At 43.1% G+C, this 20,384-nt stretch overlaps 1 protein-coding gene across 5 annotated transcripts in view; it reads right to left on the bottom strand.

The window, feature by feature from the left end:
* Positions 1–7,816, bottom strand: part of CDHR4 (cadherin related family member 4) — a 39,519-nt gene extending 31,703 nt beyond the window's left edge. For 4 of the 5 annotated variants that reach the window (XM_042455879.1, XM_042455882.1, XM_042455880.1 and 1 more), the window contains exons 1-2: positions 7,755–7,809; positions 3,271–3,291 (exon numbers count right to left, since the gene is read on the bottom strand). In XM_042455879.1, the coding sequence (XP_042311813.1) occupies positions 3,271–3,291; positions 7,755–7,809 (76 nt within the window). Of the gene's footprint in view, positions 1–3,270; positions 3,292–7,754 lie in introns of all 5 variants that reach the window. The other variant, XM_042455881.1, reaches the window with a different exon arrangement.
* Between the last annotated feature and the right edge of the window lie 12,568 nt (positions 7,817–20,384).

Below are 20,384 nucleotides of genomic sequence, written 5' to 3'. Positions count from 1 at the left end.
AAATTTACAGCGCTTTATAAATAAAGGTTAATAATAATAATGTACAACAGACGGAGAAGTTGATGAAAGTCAGAGGAGAGTTTGTAAATATGTGTATTATATTGCAACTCAAGATAAAGAACCTCCAAAGATTTGGATGAAATCAACTGTGTGTGTGAGTTATTTTTTCAGTGTGGAAAGTGCTCAGTGTATTGACAATACCTATATCCGGATTTTTGCTTCCATACTAAGATGTACAGGTACTTAGGCTACATCTGGGTGCATCGTCTTCAGATTGTGCTGAAAGTTGGCTTGTGAAACAGGATGAGTTACAAGAGAACCAACAATGGTTTATGTCTGATTGTCCCAGACTATTGCAGTATATCCCAATTTGAGCCAGTTTGTGACCAGTTTTTGAACCTATATAGGCCAGAAAATCCCAGACTAGGCTGGTGTTGTGCTGCTGGGAGGCCTTGGTTGAAGGAAAAACTGTGCTACAAAAGATTAGCTTTTTGCAATTTTGCTTTTTCTCTCTGTGATTTTGCAAGGAACTGGCAGATTGTATTTGGCTTTGTTGTTTTGCCTGACCCAATATCTTTCTACTGAAGACAAAGTGTTTGTTTTTCATTTCTGAGCCTGGTGGGTGGGAAGAACAAGATTCTGTCCCTCCTCTCCTTTTCCCACTTCTGAGTTAATTCCGTGTATAAACTACTGTATTTTTGCATTTTGACCTCAGTTTGCAACAATTTAAGTAAACTGAGGACAAAGGGGGAAAGCAGGAGGAAGAGAGAGAAACTGAGACATTTTAAAAGTAGAATAAAAAGTGAGATGATAAAGGAATCATTTGGACTGTCCCTGCCAAACTGGTTTGCATTAAAATTTGCATTAAATGTCTGGCTTGTGATAAGAGAGAGCTGAGTGTCAAAGGAGGAGTAATAAAAGGAAGCAGGATCAGCCTGGGCTAGTGGAAAGAATTTATACCGAGCACAGGAAGAATTGTGTTCCTTCTATTTTCTCCACTGCACCATAGCTGAATGTAATGAGAGGAATGGGTTGTATCCAGAAATACCACTGAAATGGAACACTGGCCTTTCTGCCCAAACTCTGTCCCTCTGAGGGTGAAACGGCAGGACTGAGAAGCCTGTGGGTCTCCAGATGTTACCGGAATCTAATTCCCATTAGCCCTAGCCAGCCCAACCAGTTGTAAAGGACAGTGAGAGTAGTAGTTCTGGGTCTCAGGCAATAATCTTCCCATTCTTATCTGGAAATACCAGTGGAACTTTCTGTATGCAGAGCATGAACTCTACCAACAGGGTCTCACAGGGTCTTCATGGTTCTGTTAGCATCTGGAAGCTGTAGGTTCTCCATTCCTGAGTAAAGGAATAATTACTTTTCCTTTCTAGGGCTACGTTTTGGTCCTTTCACCTTCTCTTTGAAACTTTACCATGTGCATGACTTCGGTTCTAGTCAAGATGTCACTTCTGGTTTACTTCCTTTTTTTCAAAAAGGGATTCTCTGGGGTCTAAAAGAGTCCCAGGAAGGCCGAAAAATATGGTGATATGTGGGCCACATAAAGTAGCAAAAAAGAAAACCAAATATTCGTTTGAAATTTTCAGTATGGCATACCCTTCAACTGTTCTGATTTGGCAGCAATAGTCCTAATTAATCTTCTGTCTAACTGTTTATCTGTGAAATATTGGCGAGTATGGGTATAATTCTCCAAGGTCTGTTAAGAACTGTGTGCAGTTTCTAGACCTGGAGTCGCCCATCTCTGCTATACTGTATATTGGGTTGAGTATTTGATTTTCTAGAGAGCCAGCATGGTGGTATTGTTTGACCATTGGACTACAACTCGAAACCAAGGTTCAACTCCCCACTCAGTCATGGGAACTCACTGGGTGACCATAGGCAAGCCAAACTCTCTCAGCCTCAGAGAAGGCAAAGACAAACGTCCTCTGAACAAATCTAGACCCCCCCCCCCCCCCAAAAAAAACCCTGGTGATTGGATTGCCTTAGGGTCTCCATAAGTTGGAAATGACTCGAAAGCACACAATAACAACAGCAACAACAAATTTCATTTTCTAATGCCTATTCCTATGGGAGCATAGAATCATGGGCATCAAACAGAAGAGGGCATTAAATATCAGGAAAGACAGTACTGGGAAGAGATTCAGGTTGGTGACAGATGAAAAAAACAGAGAGAAGCTGGAGAAGAATTTGTGTGTTAGACCAAATTTATTTCATTGGTTTTATTATATTGGCTCCACCTGTTCTTTCTTTGCTCTGTTAACCTGATTGTTTAACTATGCTGCTGCTGCTGTTTGTATTTTATAATTTGTTCTGTGATTTTTTTAAAAAATGATTACAACCTGCCATGAAAACTACATTTATAGGGTGAGCTGTATTTCTTTTTAGTACAGTATATAAACAGGCAAACAAACAAGGAAAACCAAGGAGATAGCCAAATGAAAAATGAAAGAGAAGTCGGTAAGACAGCAAAAAAAAAAAAAGCATGGACCCAAACAGATGGAATTTATACTGAAATTCAACAAGCTTCATTTAATTCAGTACTCCTCATCTGATCTGGGGGACTAGCAATCCCCCAGTGTGTCAAGGACAGGCACCATATTTGTGCCCATTGGCACAAATTGTTTCTTTCTTTCCTGGAAATTCACCAGCGAGCAGCAGTCAACAGCTTGCGGAACAACACTGGTCTAAGGACCACCAGTCTGAGCAGCACTGAGTTAATAACAGTATGCCACATGCAACCTATAGTGGTTTGACATTAAGCATTTATGTTTTGCTTTTTAAAATTATGGTTATTAATATCAGTTTGCTTTTGTTCACTATTTTAAATGTATAAATATTTTTCATGTTTATGACACTCCAGGTTGCAACCTGCCTCTCCCCCCAAACCCCCCCCCCAATCTAAAGTAAACATCTACTTTCCATCTAAAGTAAAAAATGAATCCAGGTCTTCCTGAGATACAACAATATTATTTTTGCAGGGGAGTGAGTCCATTGCAAAGTTCTAATCATAAGTAGTTCACACATTGCTTCAACACTTTGGAGCTTTAGGCACACAGATGTCTTCTGTATGCCCACCTGGCGGTACATGTGTTCACATACACCTGATAGGCTATAACCCATGTTTGCCTACATTAAGCACAGCTGGTTTTGTTTTCTCAGCTGTTGAGCATGACAGCCTTCTTCCATCCTTCTAGTTGATCTTCCTTTACCCACTGCTGACAACTAGTTCAGATAAGGAGGGAAGTATGTAGGTCTACATACCTATTTCTCCAGTGGTTAGACCTAGGATTGGAGAAAAAAACATCAGAGAAATGTTTGTTAGGATCTGCATGGCACTGGTGCCTCTGCAACAAATAAGTAGACAACTTTACAATAAACACACAATTAAAGAAAAAAGAAAATACCAATGAAGTTCCCAGACTTTTACAAACTTATTCAGAAGAGGGCATTTGGGGAGATGTATTTTGTCATGTGGCAGTGAATAAAAGCACCTTGAACTACTTCCCCTTTGCTTCTGCTAGAACTCTAGTTGACTCTGCCACTAATTCTGTGAGAATCCAACCAAAAACATTAATCACAAAAGTTTGGGGAAGCTGCAAAGTTGTCCAACATTCCCCTCACATAAGACAGCAGAAAAGCCACCTGTTCTGCCACATTGCCATTGTGGCAGAGCTTAAAGACCTCCCCTTTGAAATTAGGACACCCACCTCCAAAGGAAGAAAGTTGAGATAAGAGTCTGGGGGGAAAAAATGGAGATGACAATTTCCAGAATCCCGCAGCCAACATAGCCACTGTCTATGCCAGCTAGGGGATCCTGGGAATTGTCTTTCTTCAAAGTAGCTTTCTGTAGTTCCTTCTGGAGTCAACAGATACTACATCTGTTGAGTATCTGATATCTGGAAAAAAAGAATCCTCTGGCCCAGGAAGGAAATCCAGAAAGGGTCTGCAGTGGGGGAACTGTGGTATTTCTATGGTTCTTAAGGTAGAGACAAGCACAAAAGCGGTCTATATTGCACAGCTGAGAGAGAAAAATACCAGCTTTGTCTCATAAATAGCTGACATCTCATCTCAAAACAAACAAACAAAAAACAACAACTTCTCAAGGTCAATTTTGGTTGTCTTGATCAGTTAGTAACCTTAATGGTACTGGTTCCTGCCACTGAGATGAACTTTGAATTTTTCTTTATTCAGAATTACTCAAAACATGCTGGGTCGATATTTTAGTCAGTTCAGTTCTGCAATCTATTCCCACAATTAAGTTTTAACAACAACAACTACAACAAAATGTAGCAGATTATCCTACCCATGTATAGTAGATGCAGATGCTATAATCAGAAATACAGCTTTGCATCATATAGTGTTAGAAAATTGTTTTAAAATTAATGTTCAAGGGTGTGGCTACAGGATAGGGCAAAATTAGGATGTTGTCTCTCCCAAAAAGAATTCCACCCCAACATTAATTTTTCCTTCAGTCTCCAAATTTCAGAAAGTGAGACACTGAAAATTGTTCATACTAAGAACTTATATTTGCTGTGTGCATACTCCCTTGTTCACTTTACCATGCCTAGATTGTATGGCCCCTAAATGTTTAGCTGCAGCTTTAAGTTACTGCAGTGCTAGAAAATTGGGAAAGGAAGGAACACATCAAAGGGCAAATTAGGAGGAGTAGCTAATACCCCAGAGGACAGGATCAAACTTGAGAATGACCTTAATAGATTAAAAAGCTGGACCAAAGCTAACAAAATTAATTTCAACACAAAGAAACGTAAGGTATTGCACTTAGGGCGGAAAAATGAAATGAACAGATATAGGATGGGTGACACCTAGCTGAACAAGACTATATGTGAAAGGGATCTAGGAGTCCAAGTAGACCACAGGTTGAACATGAGTCAACAGTGCGATGCAGCAGCTAAAAAGGCCAGTGCAATTTTCAGCTGCATCAATAGAAGTATAGTGTCCAGATCAAGAGAAGTAATACTGCCACTCTATTCTGCTCTGGTCAGGCCCCACCTGGAATATTGTGTCCAGTTCTGGGCACCATAAGTCAAAAAGGATGTTGAGAAACTGGAGTGTGTCCAAAGGAGGGCAACTAAAATGGTGAAGGGTCTGTAAACCATGCCCTATGAGGAACGACTAAGGGAGCTGGGGATGTTTAGCCTGGAGAAGAGAAGGTTAAGAGGTGATATGATAGCCCTGTTTAAATACTTGAAGGGATATCATATTGAGGAGGGAGCAGGCTTGTTTTCTGCTGCTCCAGAGACTAGGACCCGGAACAATGGATGCAAGCTCCAGGAAAAAAGATTCCACCTCAACATTAGGAAAAATTTCCTGACAGTAAGAGCTATTTGACAGTGGAACACACTCCCTCGGAATGTAGTGAAGTCTCCTTCTTTGGAGGTCTTTAAACAGAGGCTGGATGGCCATCTGTCGGGGATGCTCTGATTTAGATTTCCTGCATGGCAGGGGGTTGGACTGGATGGCCCTTGCAGTCTCTTCCAGCTCTATGATTTGGGGGACATTTCTCCTGATAGCTACATTCCTGTACATATTCATCCTCTCCATCACAAAAGGTTGGTGGCAGGCAAATGTGTAGGCTCCAAACAGTTACATAAAACCTGATAACAAGAACAAGACAAAACAAATAAGTAATACCCAATACTTGAAAAACCACAAACACACACTTTGAATAAGCTGGGGAAAATATTCCTGTGATACAGTACAGTAGTTTGAGCATTTGAGAGATTACTGCACCACACTCTTATAGCACTGCTATTCCACTTTAACTGTTCTGACTGCCTCCTGGTATTTGCAGTTTAGGAAGTGGCATTTAGAATATTTAGCTGGAGAGATTTTAAGCCTCACTGAACTACAAACTCCAGAATGCCACAGGAGGCAGTCAGAGCAGTAAAAGTGGAATAGCAAAGTTTTAAGAGTCTAGTGGGATAATCTTCTCTAACGATCAGGATTTGATTTCCTCCTTGGCCATGGAAACCCACTGGGTAACCTTGGACATCTGCAATAACACAGTCCCAATGTCGTTCCCATGATCCAAATCTTCTCTCATTGACTGCTCTGAGGCTGAGAGAGTGTGACTCACCCAAGGTCACTCATGCGTCTGAGGAAGTAGACTGAACTCTACGAAAGCTCATGCTGCCAATTTCTTTCTTTCAGTTAGTCTCAAAGGTGCTGCAAGATCTCTCTACGTACCAAGGTCACCCAGTATATTTCCATGGCCAAGAGGGGCATCAAAGCCTGATCAGCCAGAAACCCTATGATGGGATCGCCTTAGAGTCACCCTATGACAGAAATCACTTAAAGGCACACAACAACAACAACAACAACATCTATAGTAAGCATGAGTAAAGTGTACCACACAAATAACTGTAGGTTTTCACTCATAGGGAAGAGAACAAATAAACAGATCAATATAGGCCTGTTACAGACTGCCAAAATAAAGCTGCTTCGGGTCTCTTTGGAGGTATGCTTTTTAAATGATGCATGGGTCCTAAGAGTCCAGAGGTTGCGCCAAAGCCACACTCCATTCCTAAGCACTGGAGTGCAGCATTGGTGCAGCTTCCGGATTCTTAGGACCCATGCATCATTTAAACAGCATACCTCCAAAGAGACCCAAAGCAGCTTTATTTTGGCAGTCTGTAACAGGCCACAGTTCAGAAAAATGGTCTTGGTTCGGTGAGTTACCATATATACTCAATTATAAGTTGAGAAATTTATGCCTCAAAATTGACCCTAAAATTCTGGGTAGATGTATATATGGGTCGATACACCATTAGTGTTTAGAAAGCAAACAAGCCTGTTGCTCCAATCTCCATTTAACACCAATTTCCTTCCACCCCCAGTCCTTGCTACCTAGGGAAAAAGCTTCCCATTTAAAACCATCTCTCCAGTCTGTTTTGCAAGACCTGGCTTCTTATGGAAAAAATTCCCCATTTAAAACCACTTGCTTCTTTCACTTGTTCGTTTCGCAAGACCTGGCTTCCTATGGGAAAAAACTCTCCATTTAAAACCACTTCCTTCTCTCTCTGGTCCGTTTTGCAAGACCTTGCTTCCTATGTAAAAAGCTCCCCATTTAAAACCACTTGCTTCTCTCTTCAGTCAGTTTTGCAAGACCTGGACTCCTATGGGAAAAAAACCTCTCCATTTAAATCCACTTGCTTCCTTTCTCAATCTGATGTTAAAACCTCTCCTCCAGCACCTGGGAATCGGTTGGGAGAAACCCAGAAAAGGAGGAGGGGCAGAAGTGGTATTTCCCCCTTTCCATCCTTCCTTATAGCCCCTGAAATTTTGCCCTCGACCTGTCTACAGGTCATATCAAAATCCAGGATTTTGACCCTGAAACCTTCCCTCAACTTATACATGAGGTCGACTTGTACATGAATATATATGGTAAACAGCACCCCCAAAAACACAGTCCCGGTGTCATCCCCATGATCCAAATTTTCTCTCATTGACAGCAGACAAAAGAGCCTAACCATAGATTTCCCATGTCTACCTGCCCAGGCAGTTTGCCTTGACAGATGACAGACCATTCATTGCACTTGGTGGCTGAGTTATAACTTGAACCTACTAGGCTAAACATTCCTCATTCGCAAGTTTCCCCATTGTCATAGATATAGATGACTGTTACAAGGGGTGGGTGGGATGGAGAAGGAGGAATCTCCTGCTTAAGTAGTGTGAAGTAGCATCTTCACACGACATTGGAGCTGCCTTTCCCTCATAACCCTTACCTGTCACACACTTACAGAAGAGCAGGAAAAGAGCCAGTGGCCACCACGATCCCATTATGCTGTGTTTGTGCTTTGTGTATCTCCTTCCTTTAGTTGCCACGGCTGTGTTGCTAATGACATTAGACAAGCCACAACAGGATTGCAAGGCTCACGTGTGAGATCTGGGCAGCCCTTCTCAATGTATGGTAAGAATCTGTGTGTGGCTGTGACTGTGAAGGTTTGCTGTGCTATGTGGGAAGAAAAGGGCACCCATGCAACTTCTTGCCACTTTTAGGTTGCAAATATATATGCATATACAGTCAGCTCTCCACATTCACTGGGGTTAGAAGTGCAGAAGAAGGTCCCCCATGAAAGTGGAAAACCATAAATAATTCTAGGGCCTTAGTTTTTTGTGGGTTTTCGGGCTATGTGGCCATGTTGTAAAAGAGTTTATTCCTGACGTTTTGCCAGCATCTGTGGCTGGCATCTTCAGAGAAGATGCTGGCAAAATGCCAGGAATAAACTCTTCTAGAACATGGCAACATTGCCCAAAAACCCCACAAAAACTATGGATGCCAGCCATGAAAGCCTTCGACTTCACAATTCAAGGGCCCCCAAACCATATTTAAGACAAAAAAGGTGCAATCTGTGGATTCAGCCCACCACAGATGCCTTTGAGGTGGCAGGGTTCCTTTGCAAGACAGAAGTGGGTAGCTAGTTGGGCTTGCTGGGGTCTTTAATAGGGATTTACAAATCTTGTTCACAGTCTTGCGAGTTTTGCAGTCCCTATTTCAAAAAGAATATGACAGTGGAGGAGAAGGCAGCAAATACAGAGCAAATTCCCCTAGTACCAGCTGACATCATCTCCTACTCTATGCATGGTGAGGTCTTTCATCTTTGGGGACACTGAGTCCTTCTTGTAAACATTTGGAACTCTGTAGGAGGGAAATTATTTTGCAGAGTCTTGATAGAAAAGTAACCGCCAGAAAAGCTGTAGATATTCCTCTCACCCCCTCCATACCACCCTAGGAAAACGTGCCGCCTTGTTTAAAAACCCCTTTAAAAAGAAATAAACCAAAAACAAAACATATGGAGTGATCTACAAACATTTGTGTATAAATAGTTTGAGTATGCAATGCATAACCTACAAGATAGAGCTTGAAGAAATTACTGTATTAGATTTCAGTTTCCAGAATCTCCCAGTCAGCATGGCTACTAATATTTTCAGGCTTTACTACAAAGAGACTCTCTCCCACTGCTTCATTACATCTCTATTAATAAATAAAATTGCCTCTTTTAGCATTTTTACCCTTTTGTTTTTAACAGTTCAGTTCCATGACACATAGGCAGATATGTCTCACTGAGGGCCTGTTTACACCAGCCAGAATACTCCAGGCTGCTCCTGGAGTATTCTGGCCCTGGAGCTGCTCCGGGGATTCCCATTACCTCTGCACTTCATAGTGACAATGGGCAGTTGTCTAGACACACATCCCTGCTGTGTTACTGGAGCAGCTGGCGCAAAGTGCTCCCTCTTGAGATCGAAAATTAGGCACCCAGTGTCAATCATATGGGTGGGTGCCTCAGAGTGACTTGCACCAGCAGCAGCCTGGGTTTGAATCCTCACCTCAGCCATGGAAATCCCTTTGGTGTCCCTTTCATGGTTGTGTAAAAGGGGAAATTTCACCAGGTGAAGCATACATGACAAGCAAAACCTTCTGAAATTTCCTCTTCAACACAACCATTAAAGGTACAGAAGCGGTTTCCAGTTTTTGCTTTAGCAACCATATATTTGTACAACCACCTCTCCCCCCAGCTCTATGTTGACTCTTCCTTGTGCCCGTTTCCTTTCCCCCCAAACCAGGAACCTCTCTCCTGCATACAATATTAAAACTGGCCAAGTTATTTTGACACCTGAATAAGTAAATCCCATAAACATCTCTTCCAAGGATACAGTACCAAGGAATTAAATAACTGTGAATTCACCCACTGCCCTTTTGAAGTGAACACATCTAACTCAGAAGCTGAGCAGACCTAGGCTTGGTCTGCTTCATCGTATCCTGACTTCTACTGGACAGTCACGCATTCCCATGAAGTGCCCACAAGGGTGCACTCTTGTGGCATGCTACCTTTATTTAACGCATGGATTTTCGAAAGAAAACAGGCAGTGGCAAGTCAAACTCATTTTCCCTGCTCCTGTGATAGCCTTTCTGTACATTTACTCATGCCTATGCCTCCTGGGAGAGCCAGCATAGTGTAGTGTAGTACATTGCATTGTACTACAATTCTGGAGACCAGGGTTCAGTTCCTCGCTCAGTCATGGAAACCCACTGGGTGACCTTAGGTGAGTCACACTCACACACTGGGTGACCTTGGGTGAATCACACACTCTCAGCTCCAGGAAAACCCCATGATAGTTTTGTCTTAGAGCTAACATAAGTTGTAAATTACTTGAATGTGCACAAGAATAAATGCTTCCATGAGAGGATACAGCCATCACCCACTGCTGTGACTGTCTCTTTAAAAGAACTGGCTAGGACCAATATGGAATTCAGCTATGGAAAGTCTGCCCACAGACTCATTTTATCTCACTTTTCACAAGAAAAACATAGCCCATGGCTCTGTGGAAGCTTTTGAAGCAAGAAAAAGTTGCTTAGTCCTTAAACAGTTTCACATTCGCTGGACATCACCTCCCACAAGCAGCAAGCAACATGGCCAATGGTGATGAATTATAGCAGCCGTAGTCCAAAACTAGGTAAATTTTAATGGACAGTAGTAGGAAAAGAGGATGTCTGAATTACAAGTGGATACACCTCATCAAGTTAAACATGGCCGTGAGTTTGCAAGACCTGAGTAGAGCTTTCTATGACTGGGGTGCTTGGAAGTCTCAAATTCATAGGGTCACCATAAGTTGAAGCTAAATACTGTAAACAGTAGTTGACATCAACAACAAAAGTCCAAAATATCTGGAGGGACAAAACTTATCAACTCCTGATCTAGAAGGGCAGTGACAGTGGCATTCCTAGTATTGGCGTCACCCAGTTCAGGTGACTGGGGATGTTGGGGGAGCGGTACTGACATTCCCTACCTGTCCACCGAGACAAACCATGAGCCCACCAAGGCACCAGGAACGGTTGGGGGGGGGGGGGCAGGCAGGCTGCGTCCTTCCTTGATGCCTTGGCTTGCATGTGTGAGCCAGCTATGGCACTAGGGAAGGGGGGGCAGGTGCCTGCTCACTCCTCCTTTTTTTGCTGCTTTGTCTCCTTGACTGAGAGAGCCAGGGCAGCAGAGAACAGCGGGTGCCAGCAGCAGCTTTGCACCCCCCCACACACATACACAGCAGGAGAAGGACCCTTCCTCTCAGGTCACCCTTCCTCTCAGGTGGTACCCAGTGCGGTTCGCATCCCCTGCACCTCCCTAATGATGCCACTGGGCAGTGATTCTGGAAATTTCAGCATTCCGTGCTTCCTGAGTTATTCTGAGAGCCATAGTCCAAAAATGTAATGTTCCCAAGCTCTCGATGGTGACAATTATAGGAGGGGCCTGAAGATAGCTAGGGGGCGAGAAGAACCTTAAGGTTCTGCTGGGGTACAGTGAAGTTACTACAGGAAGTAGCTAGGAGAGTTGCGGGAAGGGAAATTTTGGTGCTTTCATAATTGCAAGAAAATTCTGTTTCCATTTATGGCTAAATTTACAACTTCTTATTGTTGCACTGAAGGTCAAGAGGGGATTGTTCAATCAGCCAGATGGCAGTCCAAAGTATAATTTAACCTTATTTTGAAGGACAATCCACATTGCTTTGGGGTACATCTTGTGACTTTTTAAAATGTAGTTGTTTGTTCACTGGGGTCACTCCCTCTTGCCCTCATGGATTTTGTTCTAGATTTCGGCTACTTTGTTGGAAATATAATTAGAGATGCTTATATGCCTATGGTACATTTTAATGCTTAAGAAAGGTAGCTAAATATAGCCATACAGCAAACATTTTCACATAGCTGTGGTTAGGGTCAATGGGCACCATGAAAGCTCAATGTGCAGAAAACCCAGGACTGCAGGAGAAGGAGAAAATAGATCTCTATATAGGCTGTGGTGGATGTGGGTGTGAATAGTCTGTGAAGCAAGCTTCAAAAAAGCATTTCCTCCACATTCATCACTGAGTTTAGAAATTAGCCTCCTAGAATAACCTGTTTTACGTACTATTCCATCACTGCTTGTAGAGAAGGATTTGAAAGGTGTGATCCAGCATGGCATAGTAGTTTGAATGTTGGAGGACAACTCTGGAGACCAGGGTTCGGTTCCTGCTTAGCCATGAAACCTACTGGGTGACCTTGGGAAAGTCACACTCTCTCAGCCTCAGGGGAAGGCAATATCAAACCTTCTCTGAACAAATTTTACCAAGAAAACCCCATGATAAGGTCGCTTTAGGGTCACCATAAGTCGGAAACAACTTGAAAGCACACAACAGCTGGGACATTTGAAAGATATGGCCAAACTACGATAGCAGAAATAGGGAAGGGGAATTACACTGTAATCACTCCTGTAAAATGTGTGAGAAGGGTTTTCAAGACTGGCATCTCAACAGGTTGAAATAGGGTCTGGGAAGGGAAAACAGGGTCTTGGACATGGAAGAGGAAGCCAGTCTTTAAAAAATGAGAAGGCAGGAGGGCAGAACCAGAACTAAGAAACCTTTTGGACTAAACTCCCAGAATGCTTCAGCCAGTACAGGCATAGCAGAATTCTGGACGTTGTCATCCATAAACTAACTTTTCTGAGCTCAGAACAACCAAAGCATGTTACACTTCTTCAGGCAAGCAACTCAAGGGGCTTAAGTTGCCAGACAGCTTGTAGGGTCTGTGAATGGGGTTGTGCGTCCTGTCCCAGCCTCTGCTTCTGCATTTCCCTCCCCAAGTATTTAGTTCTTCACATATGTGAATTTTTAGCAGAAAAAGGAAGTTCTCATGGCCTTGGCCAGAGGCCCCAGGTGGGGGCAGGGGAGCCTGTACATTGAGACGATTTTGTACAGGAAGTGCCAAGGAGAGGGGGGTGGGAAGGCTCCATATCCGCTTCTGCAGCAAAGGAAAGGCCTAGATCACAAGACAGATACATTTACTGCAGCTTGTGCAAAGTCTGGGAGGAAGACTTGGCTTAGCAAGACTTCTGAAAGCAAAAGCAAAGCAAAAGAAGGGTGGAGTGGGGGGACCTGATGTTGGAGAAAGGAGGATGCCTGTCTGAACAGAAAACAGGAAAGTTGAAATGGCTTTGAGAGAGGCCTGATCATGCCTTTGCCATATAACATGAAGGAGCTGCTCATATTGATCTTGAGATGAGGCTGAGAGACTTCTCAGTACATGGGCACCAGTGCTCCCCAGCAAACACATAGAGGGTGCATTCCCACTATGATTTAAAGTGAATTGCTGATCGGGTTATATGACTGTCGTTCCCATTTGAAACCGATTCTGATCCTACTTTGATTGATTTCTGTTGCAATAAGGCAAGGCAAATGCAAAAACACCCCATTTTTTTCCAGACACTAGTTTCCTAGCTGTTCTTTTTTAAAAGAATTGATTCCAAAGTGTGTTCAACAAGTGGGAACAACGGATCTGAATCGCATCATTCTGGAGGGGAGGAACTAATGACAGAGGGGTATTTACCATCCTTCCTCAGTTTTGGGTAGCTCCACCATTCCCACCCTCTCTCAGTGCTGCCTTTGTGCTTGTGGTGTGACAGAATTTTTTTAATTGCACTCAGTGAGGCAAGTAGTTGCAAAACCAATGAATCCAATCTTCTGTCAACTCAAACCAGCCTGCCTGGGCTGCCGCTTATGTCACTGATGACGCAGAAGATTGACATTCATTTTGAAGCAGCGCAAACTAGTGGGGACGACAATCTTGTCAAAAAAGATGCGATTACAACGAGTTAATGAAAAGATCTGCTTTCATAGTGGGAACAACGGAACTTTTGGAATCAATTTACCAACACGGAATGAAGGCGAATCTGAAATTGGTTTAAATGTAAATGGGAATGAGCCTAAAATATGCACAGCTTCATTGTCCCTGAACATCAGTGTGGATGTGCATCTGGAGACTCTTACTGGGGGTCCCCAAAGGCATTCATGTGGTGTTTAAAGATACATATTTACTATCCACACTTTATGTATTAACTTTAGGGAACACTGATGAACACACAACAGTAATATCTACTGAATAAATATCATAGTTTATTGCCAAATAAATAATCTGGCTGGAGAAGTTTCATAGCCACATGCACCTTTCTAATATACCTGTGTATCTGTTGTATCAGTATATTTTCTTTTGATCTGCATCACTTTGTGAGGGGGTAGTTCCAAAAGCCACCAATGTATACTGTAGTTTGAAATAAATAAATATTCTGATTTTCTGACATATTGTTCACTAAGACAGGGCAGGGTGAGAAGAAATGCCTGGAGCCCAGTTCTCTCATTATCCAGGTATATTAGGATTGCCATCTGACTAGGGGGGAAAAACTGGCTGGATCTCTTCTTGTGCCTGCATTGAACAGCGTCTTGATGCGCAAAAAAGGAAAAGAGAAATAGAGAGAGAAGCTCTCATAGTATGCATGCAAGTACAATCCTTTGCTAATCTCTGCACATTAGGCTTCTCTTATAAACATTGCTGCAGAGATCAGTTAAAAACCATGGAACCCTTTCTCAGAAACAGCTTAAAAGGATCAAAAGACTCTCCCCACACATGCACACCGAAGCTTTCTTTCACATATTACAGTACTGGCAAACCTTTCAGTTTAATGGTGGACCTGCAAGGATTGTTGTGAATAATAGCAAAATCCAGGAGAACTGGTGTTTTCTGTGGACAATGGGTAGGAATTGCGTAGACCTCTGGGTGTTGTCAGACTGCCATTCCCAGCAGCCCTGGCCCTCCCAGCCAATAGAATCATAGAGAGGATTGCCAGTAGCTGCAGTTCTACATTAGGAGTGCTATGCAATTCCTAGCATTGGTCTAGACCAGGGATGGGAAATCATTGGGCCAGAGGCTGAATTCAGCCCACAGAGTTCTCCATCCCTTCTACTGTGACCTGTAAACAGTGATTGAAGATAACATACTATTTAAAGCCAAGGAAGTGGCAGTCATTGCTGAACTCTGATTTGCAGCCCAGGAAGCAACGGCTGTGGCTGCTGCTGCAGTAGTGCTTACTCCTAAGTAGATATGCACAGAACTGTGTTGTGCTTTACTTGCTGTGTGTATGTGTGTGGGATAAACAAATTTAATACATCCGGCCTTGCTCAGTTTGTTTTTGCTCCAGCCACTACTGGGATGCCTCCACTCAAGAAGACACTTCCCAAATTGGAATTTGGCCCCTGCACCAAAAAAGGAAAGTTCCACACCCCTGCTGTAGACTCAAAAGCCAATTTTCCACACAGCAAATAAAAAGATTGAGCAAGGGTATCTCTTCCAGCAGCCATGTTTGAAGCATCTTTTCATTATAGCTGTTTAGCTCAAAGGTTTGATTGTAAATTATTTGACTAAAGAACTACTGTGTGAAGAAGCTGGCCAGGGCAAAGCCTCAGTGTCACAGTATTCCAATCTGTTCAAGTACAATATCCAGGCAAGGCAGAGGTGAATATATTGCCAGCCATATATGGGCTCCAAATGAGTTATTGTAATCCTGTGTCCTCCCAATGCCATTGTTAGGAGGTAAAAATGGCAAAATGGCCAGTTGTGCCTCCAGAAGCACTCAGGACAGGCAATTGGCCATGTTGGGCCATTCCTTCTCCTGTTTCATGCCCCAAAATCTCCACCCCCATAACCAGAGGTGACCAGAGGCGACCAGAGGTGAAACAGGTCTAGAGGAAATGGACGCAAATGGCCAACTGTGCTCCTTTGGGGCTTTTGGCTGAAAAATGTGGGAGGGGAGACAAAAATGGCCCACACCCAATTTCAACAAGTTTCCCACCCCTAATATAAAGTTTCTACACTGTGAGACACCCTGAGCATTAAATGACAAAGTTATCACCAATTCTGCAATCAGAATTGGAACGAATGGAAGCCTCCAGCCCATTCTCCGGACAAACAATCATTCTGAAGAATATAAGGCTAGGTCTGTCCCAAAAGGGAAAGTGAGACAATCCCTTCTACTGTCAAAACCGGGCTAATTCTTACCCACAATGCTGCTCACACCCTTCTCCCACGCACTCCACCCCACTCACTGGTTTGTACGGAAAAGGACTAACTTCCTGCCATAGAAATGGCCTGAGCCCAGCTGCCCTCAGTCTCTCGGTGGGTGTGTACGCGGGAGCTGCTGCAGCTTGCACCTGGCAGCCTGAGCTTGCAGGAATGAGTAGGATGAAAGGAGAAGGAAGAGCTGTCAGACTGGGCGGGGTGCTCACCATTGCTGTAAGGAGATGGTTCAGGAGTCCCAATTCATGCCAGCTGGATTTGGAGAAATGTCCTTGGACTGTGACATGCTGAGCCAATACCCAAACAACACACACAAGTGATGTATTCATGCTCAGGCAGCTGTGAAGGTGCAAGGTAGCTGCACTGATTCCATTCACAATGGGCTACTGTAATGCCCATCTGGTCTTCCTTGCTCAGATTAAATCAGGGCAGGCCCTACTATGAGGCAAAGTGTGACAAATGTCTCAAGGTGCAATGTCGGAAGAAGCAATGGCAGCCCCCGCCTCCAGCTGTCCTCCTGAGGCCCCTGATCTTTTACCTCTGTAGCAGGATAGGGCTGTGTCACATAGTCTGTCCTACACCAACTACAGACAATATCACACTACATTTAGTGCTATTACACTTGTCCCTTCACATTCGCTGGGGTTAGGGGCACACGACCCCCGTGAATGTGGAAAAACAGCAAATAACAAAAATACTATGTTTTTACCTGAGAGAACACCTCTCTAGGAATTTCTAGGTCTCTCAGTGCCACTCTGTGGTCAACATCTGCCAGACATTGACCATAGGCGCGTTACATACCGCCATAAGGGATGTCCTTAGGATGTCCCATTTTGAAAAAGGGGTGTCTCTTCCAGACGCCCCTTACCCTGTTACGGACAGAGTCCGTAACAAATGTCAGCGAACGTTCCACACGGCCGCCGCCATTTTGACATAATTGACGCTCTGCGTCTGCACATCATGGCCCGGAAGTGATGCCGCAAGTGCGCACTTTGGCACTTGCGGCATCTCTTCCGGGTTGCCGGAAGGAGTGCGATTTTCGCACTCCTTCTTTGCAGCGCGGAGGAGTTGCACGGTTTGGCTGCTGTGACTCTTCCGCGCTGCAACCAGCAGCGGCCCGAGACCACCCCTTTTGGGCGGTCTGTAATGGGCCATAGAATTGTGCTGGAGGAGCTACTAATGCCTAGTGGAGTGTTCTCTCTAGGAATCTCTAGGTTAGACAGTAGCATCTTTCTCTGTGCTTTACCACATAATGTTGCAGAATTTTAGTACTCTTCCCAAGGGAGTTGTAAAAGCATATGTTTTTTCAAAATGGCAAAATCTGTTAGACAAAAGACACTTTTACAACTGTCTCCTTCAGAAAGAGAACTGAAGCGCTGCAACGTCATGCAGTAAGGCACAGAGAAAGGCACTACTCTGGTTCCATTTCTGCTTACTTTTCTTGTGTGATAAGGCTGTCAGTCAGCTTCTATTGCCTTTTGCTTCCTACAGCAAAATATTTTGGGACAGCTCTGGCTCAGATGTGTTTGTTTCAGCTATCGTCCCAGAGTGCAAACAGGGAATTGTGTCTCATACCTTAGCCACAATGAAGCTCACTGACGTCACATAAGCTTTAAGTAAATCTATTTGCAGCAGTGATTGGAAATTCCCTTTAATTGCTGAGATCAGTCAAAAGAGGGACCACAGATGAACAAGAATATACACACACTCTCTGGGCTTCTTTGTAAATTGGTACTTAATCTGTGGGGCCTCTGGTTGCTTATGTATGTCCTAGCAGAAATGGCAGCTAAGTATACAAAAATAAGAAGAGTCCACGTGGGTTAGGGCCAGGATCCACCTAGCCTAGAAACCTGCTGCCTAAAGTGGCTAGACAGAAGACCAGAAGTAGGATGTCATGGCAATGCTCCACCCTCAGCCCTGCATTCCCTCAATGACTAGGATTCAAAGAAATACTATACTATAATGACTAATAAGTAAAAGCCATTTTCTCTGTTCTCAACCTCCCCTCACAGATCAGCCATACTAATCTTGATGTGTCACAAAGAAACCACAGGAACAAGTAAAGGAGAGTATGCATCAGAAGTATCAATAGGATCAGCAATACATTTAATGAAAGGTGGCCACATGGTTCAAGAAAGGAAATCATGCTTCATGCTCCAGCAAGAATAGTGTTTCGCCAGAGTAAGGAAATACTGTCTGTCCAGATGTTTTGAACATCAACTCCCAAAAGTCCCAGACATGGTATGGAACCAAAGAAATTGTAGTCTAAAACTACTGGAGGGGCAAATGATCCCTTTCCCTGAACAATGATGGATCTGAACCCTATGCTACACTATGTATATGTGTGTACATCTACATATATGGACCATGCACACGTGTGCACACACATAAACACCCAGAAGCTGAATAATATGGCCCTTGTATTTTAAGTTAAGGCATGTTATGGATATTTTTAAATTTTCTCACAGCTGTGGACCTTTCCATTGTTCTCATTACATGCATTGAAAAAGCACCTCAGATTATTTTTAAAATAGATGCACTAGAAAGAACATGATATGAAGAACAAAAGTAGGCACACAATACTGAATAAAACAGGGTCTCATTTTTAGTGGGATCCTACTTTATGACAGTGTTGAATTATTGTTGTTGTTGTTGTTATTATTATTATATTTTATTTATAAAGCGCTGTAAATTTGCTGAAGAATTCCAGATATTAATAGTTTAATATTAATTGTCATCATGTGCCCTCAAGTCATTTCCGACAGATGGAGACCCTAGGGCAAATCTATCATCAGGTTTTCTTGACATGTTTTGCTCAGAAGGGGTTCACCATTGCTTTCCTATGGGGCTGAGAGTATGTGAATTGCCTAAGGTCACCCAGTGGGTTTCTTTGGCAGAGCAGGGATTCAAATTTGGGTCTTGAAAATCCTAGTCAACACTCAAACCACTGCACCACGCTGGCTTTATTGATGGTTTAGTCCCATACAATTGTGTGCATACAATAATGCATGTTTATGTGCCTTCAAATCAACAGTCAACTTACAGCAACCCTATTAATTTCATAGGGGTTTTCTCAGGCAAGGAATATTCAGAGGTGGTTTTGCCAGTTCCTTCCAATGAAATATAACCTACAGCACCTGAGATTCCCTGGTGGTTTCTCATCTAAGTACTAATCAGATCTCGCCCTGCTTAGTTTCCAAGATCAAATGGGATCTGGTGCTCTTGCATAATAATTAACTTCTTCCTGAAACTGAAAGACACTAAACCATATAGTTGTGCTATCTTCTGTGGAACCATCTTCGGTAAAATTGGAAGATCCTGATGGTTTTCTCAAAGATGGACTAAGGGCTTTAATTAGAAATGGACTCCCTCTTCCCAACAGGCAGGATGTGAAGAAATTGATCTTGCAGTTAACAAAGGAACTGTTTTCCAGAGCTCTCATGTGAAGCCTGCTTGTCAGTATAAGACTTACACAATTATTTTCAAACTACTTTTTAAGGATAATATGCAAAAAATATATTTTCCATGTATCCACATTTACGTAATACTGGAAATGCAAAACTTTATAGCTCCATCCAGGGATTCAGGCTGCGACTGATAACTGAGGTGAAGCTTTAACTCAGTTCAGATAACCACTAAGGCAGACAGGGACTGGGGAAATTCCTAGCCTTAGTGATGAAGATCCTAAGGAGGAGTATATGGTTAAACGAGTAAGTAGCTGATACTGGACAGGTAGGACAATCCAGGTGTACAGGGAAGGAAGACACTGTAATCCAAGGAATTAACACCAGGGATCCTGATAAGGGGGAAGGAATATGGGCTACAACTGAAAGATTAGAGGAAATTGCTGGACATGCCTGGATTCTTCCAAAGGATCTCTCTCTCTTTCTCTCTCTTACACATGCACACAGAGATTATTCCTACTGCTTTACAGAGTTCAGAGCCAACATGATGTAGTGGTTTGAACACTGGACTACAACTCTGGAGATCAGGGATCAGGGAGCATAAAAACCCTCTGGGGCAAGTCACATTCTCTCAGCTTCAGAGGATGGCAGTGGTAAATGCCCTCTGAAGAAACTTGCCAAGAAACCCCTGTGATAGAGTCACCATAAATAAAAAATAAGGCACATAACAATAACAAAATGGTAAAAAGAAAAGAGACTCTGCTTGCACATTTGACAATCTAATATGAGACAATGAGAAAAAACAGAAGATGGAAAGAGGGAGACAGAAAGGGTGACTGTGAGCAAATGCAGTTCACACATACTTTTCTAGAGTTGGTTATTGTGAGGAAAGAAGATTAAAGGGGTGAAGCCCATGTTTGAAGATAGATGTGTGAAGAGAGAGGGAGACAGAGAGGGAGTTTCACACACAGGATAGAATTAGTTAAGTTGCCTTAATGAGCCAGAGGCTTCCAGGTGGATGAGGCTGTAGAGTTGGAAAGACAAAGGACAAGGCAATAACTGGAAACTAGGCCAAAATA

This window comes from Sceloporus undulatus, chromosome 2, assembly GCF_019175285.1.
Source record: "Sceloporus undulatus isolate JIND9_A2432 ecotype Alabama chromosome 2, SceUnd_v1.1, whole genome shotgun sequence".
NCBI lineage: Eukaryota > Metazoa > Chordata > Lepidosauria > Squamata > Phrynosomatidae > Sceloporus > Sceloporus undulatus.
The sequence above is the reverse complement of the archived record's forward strand: the minus strand, read 5'-3'. Positions and strand labels throughout refer to the sequence as shown.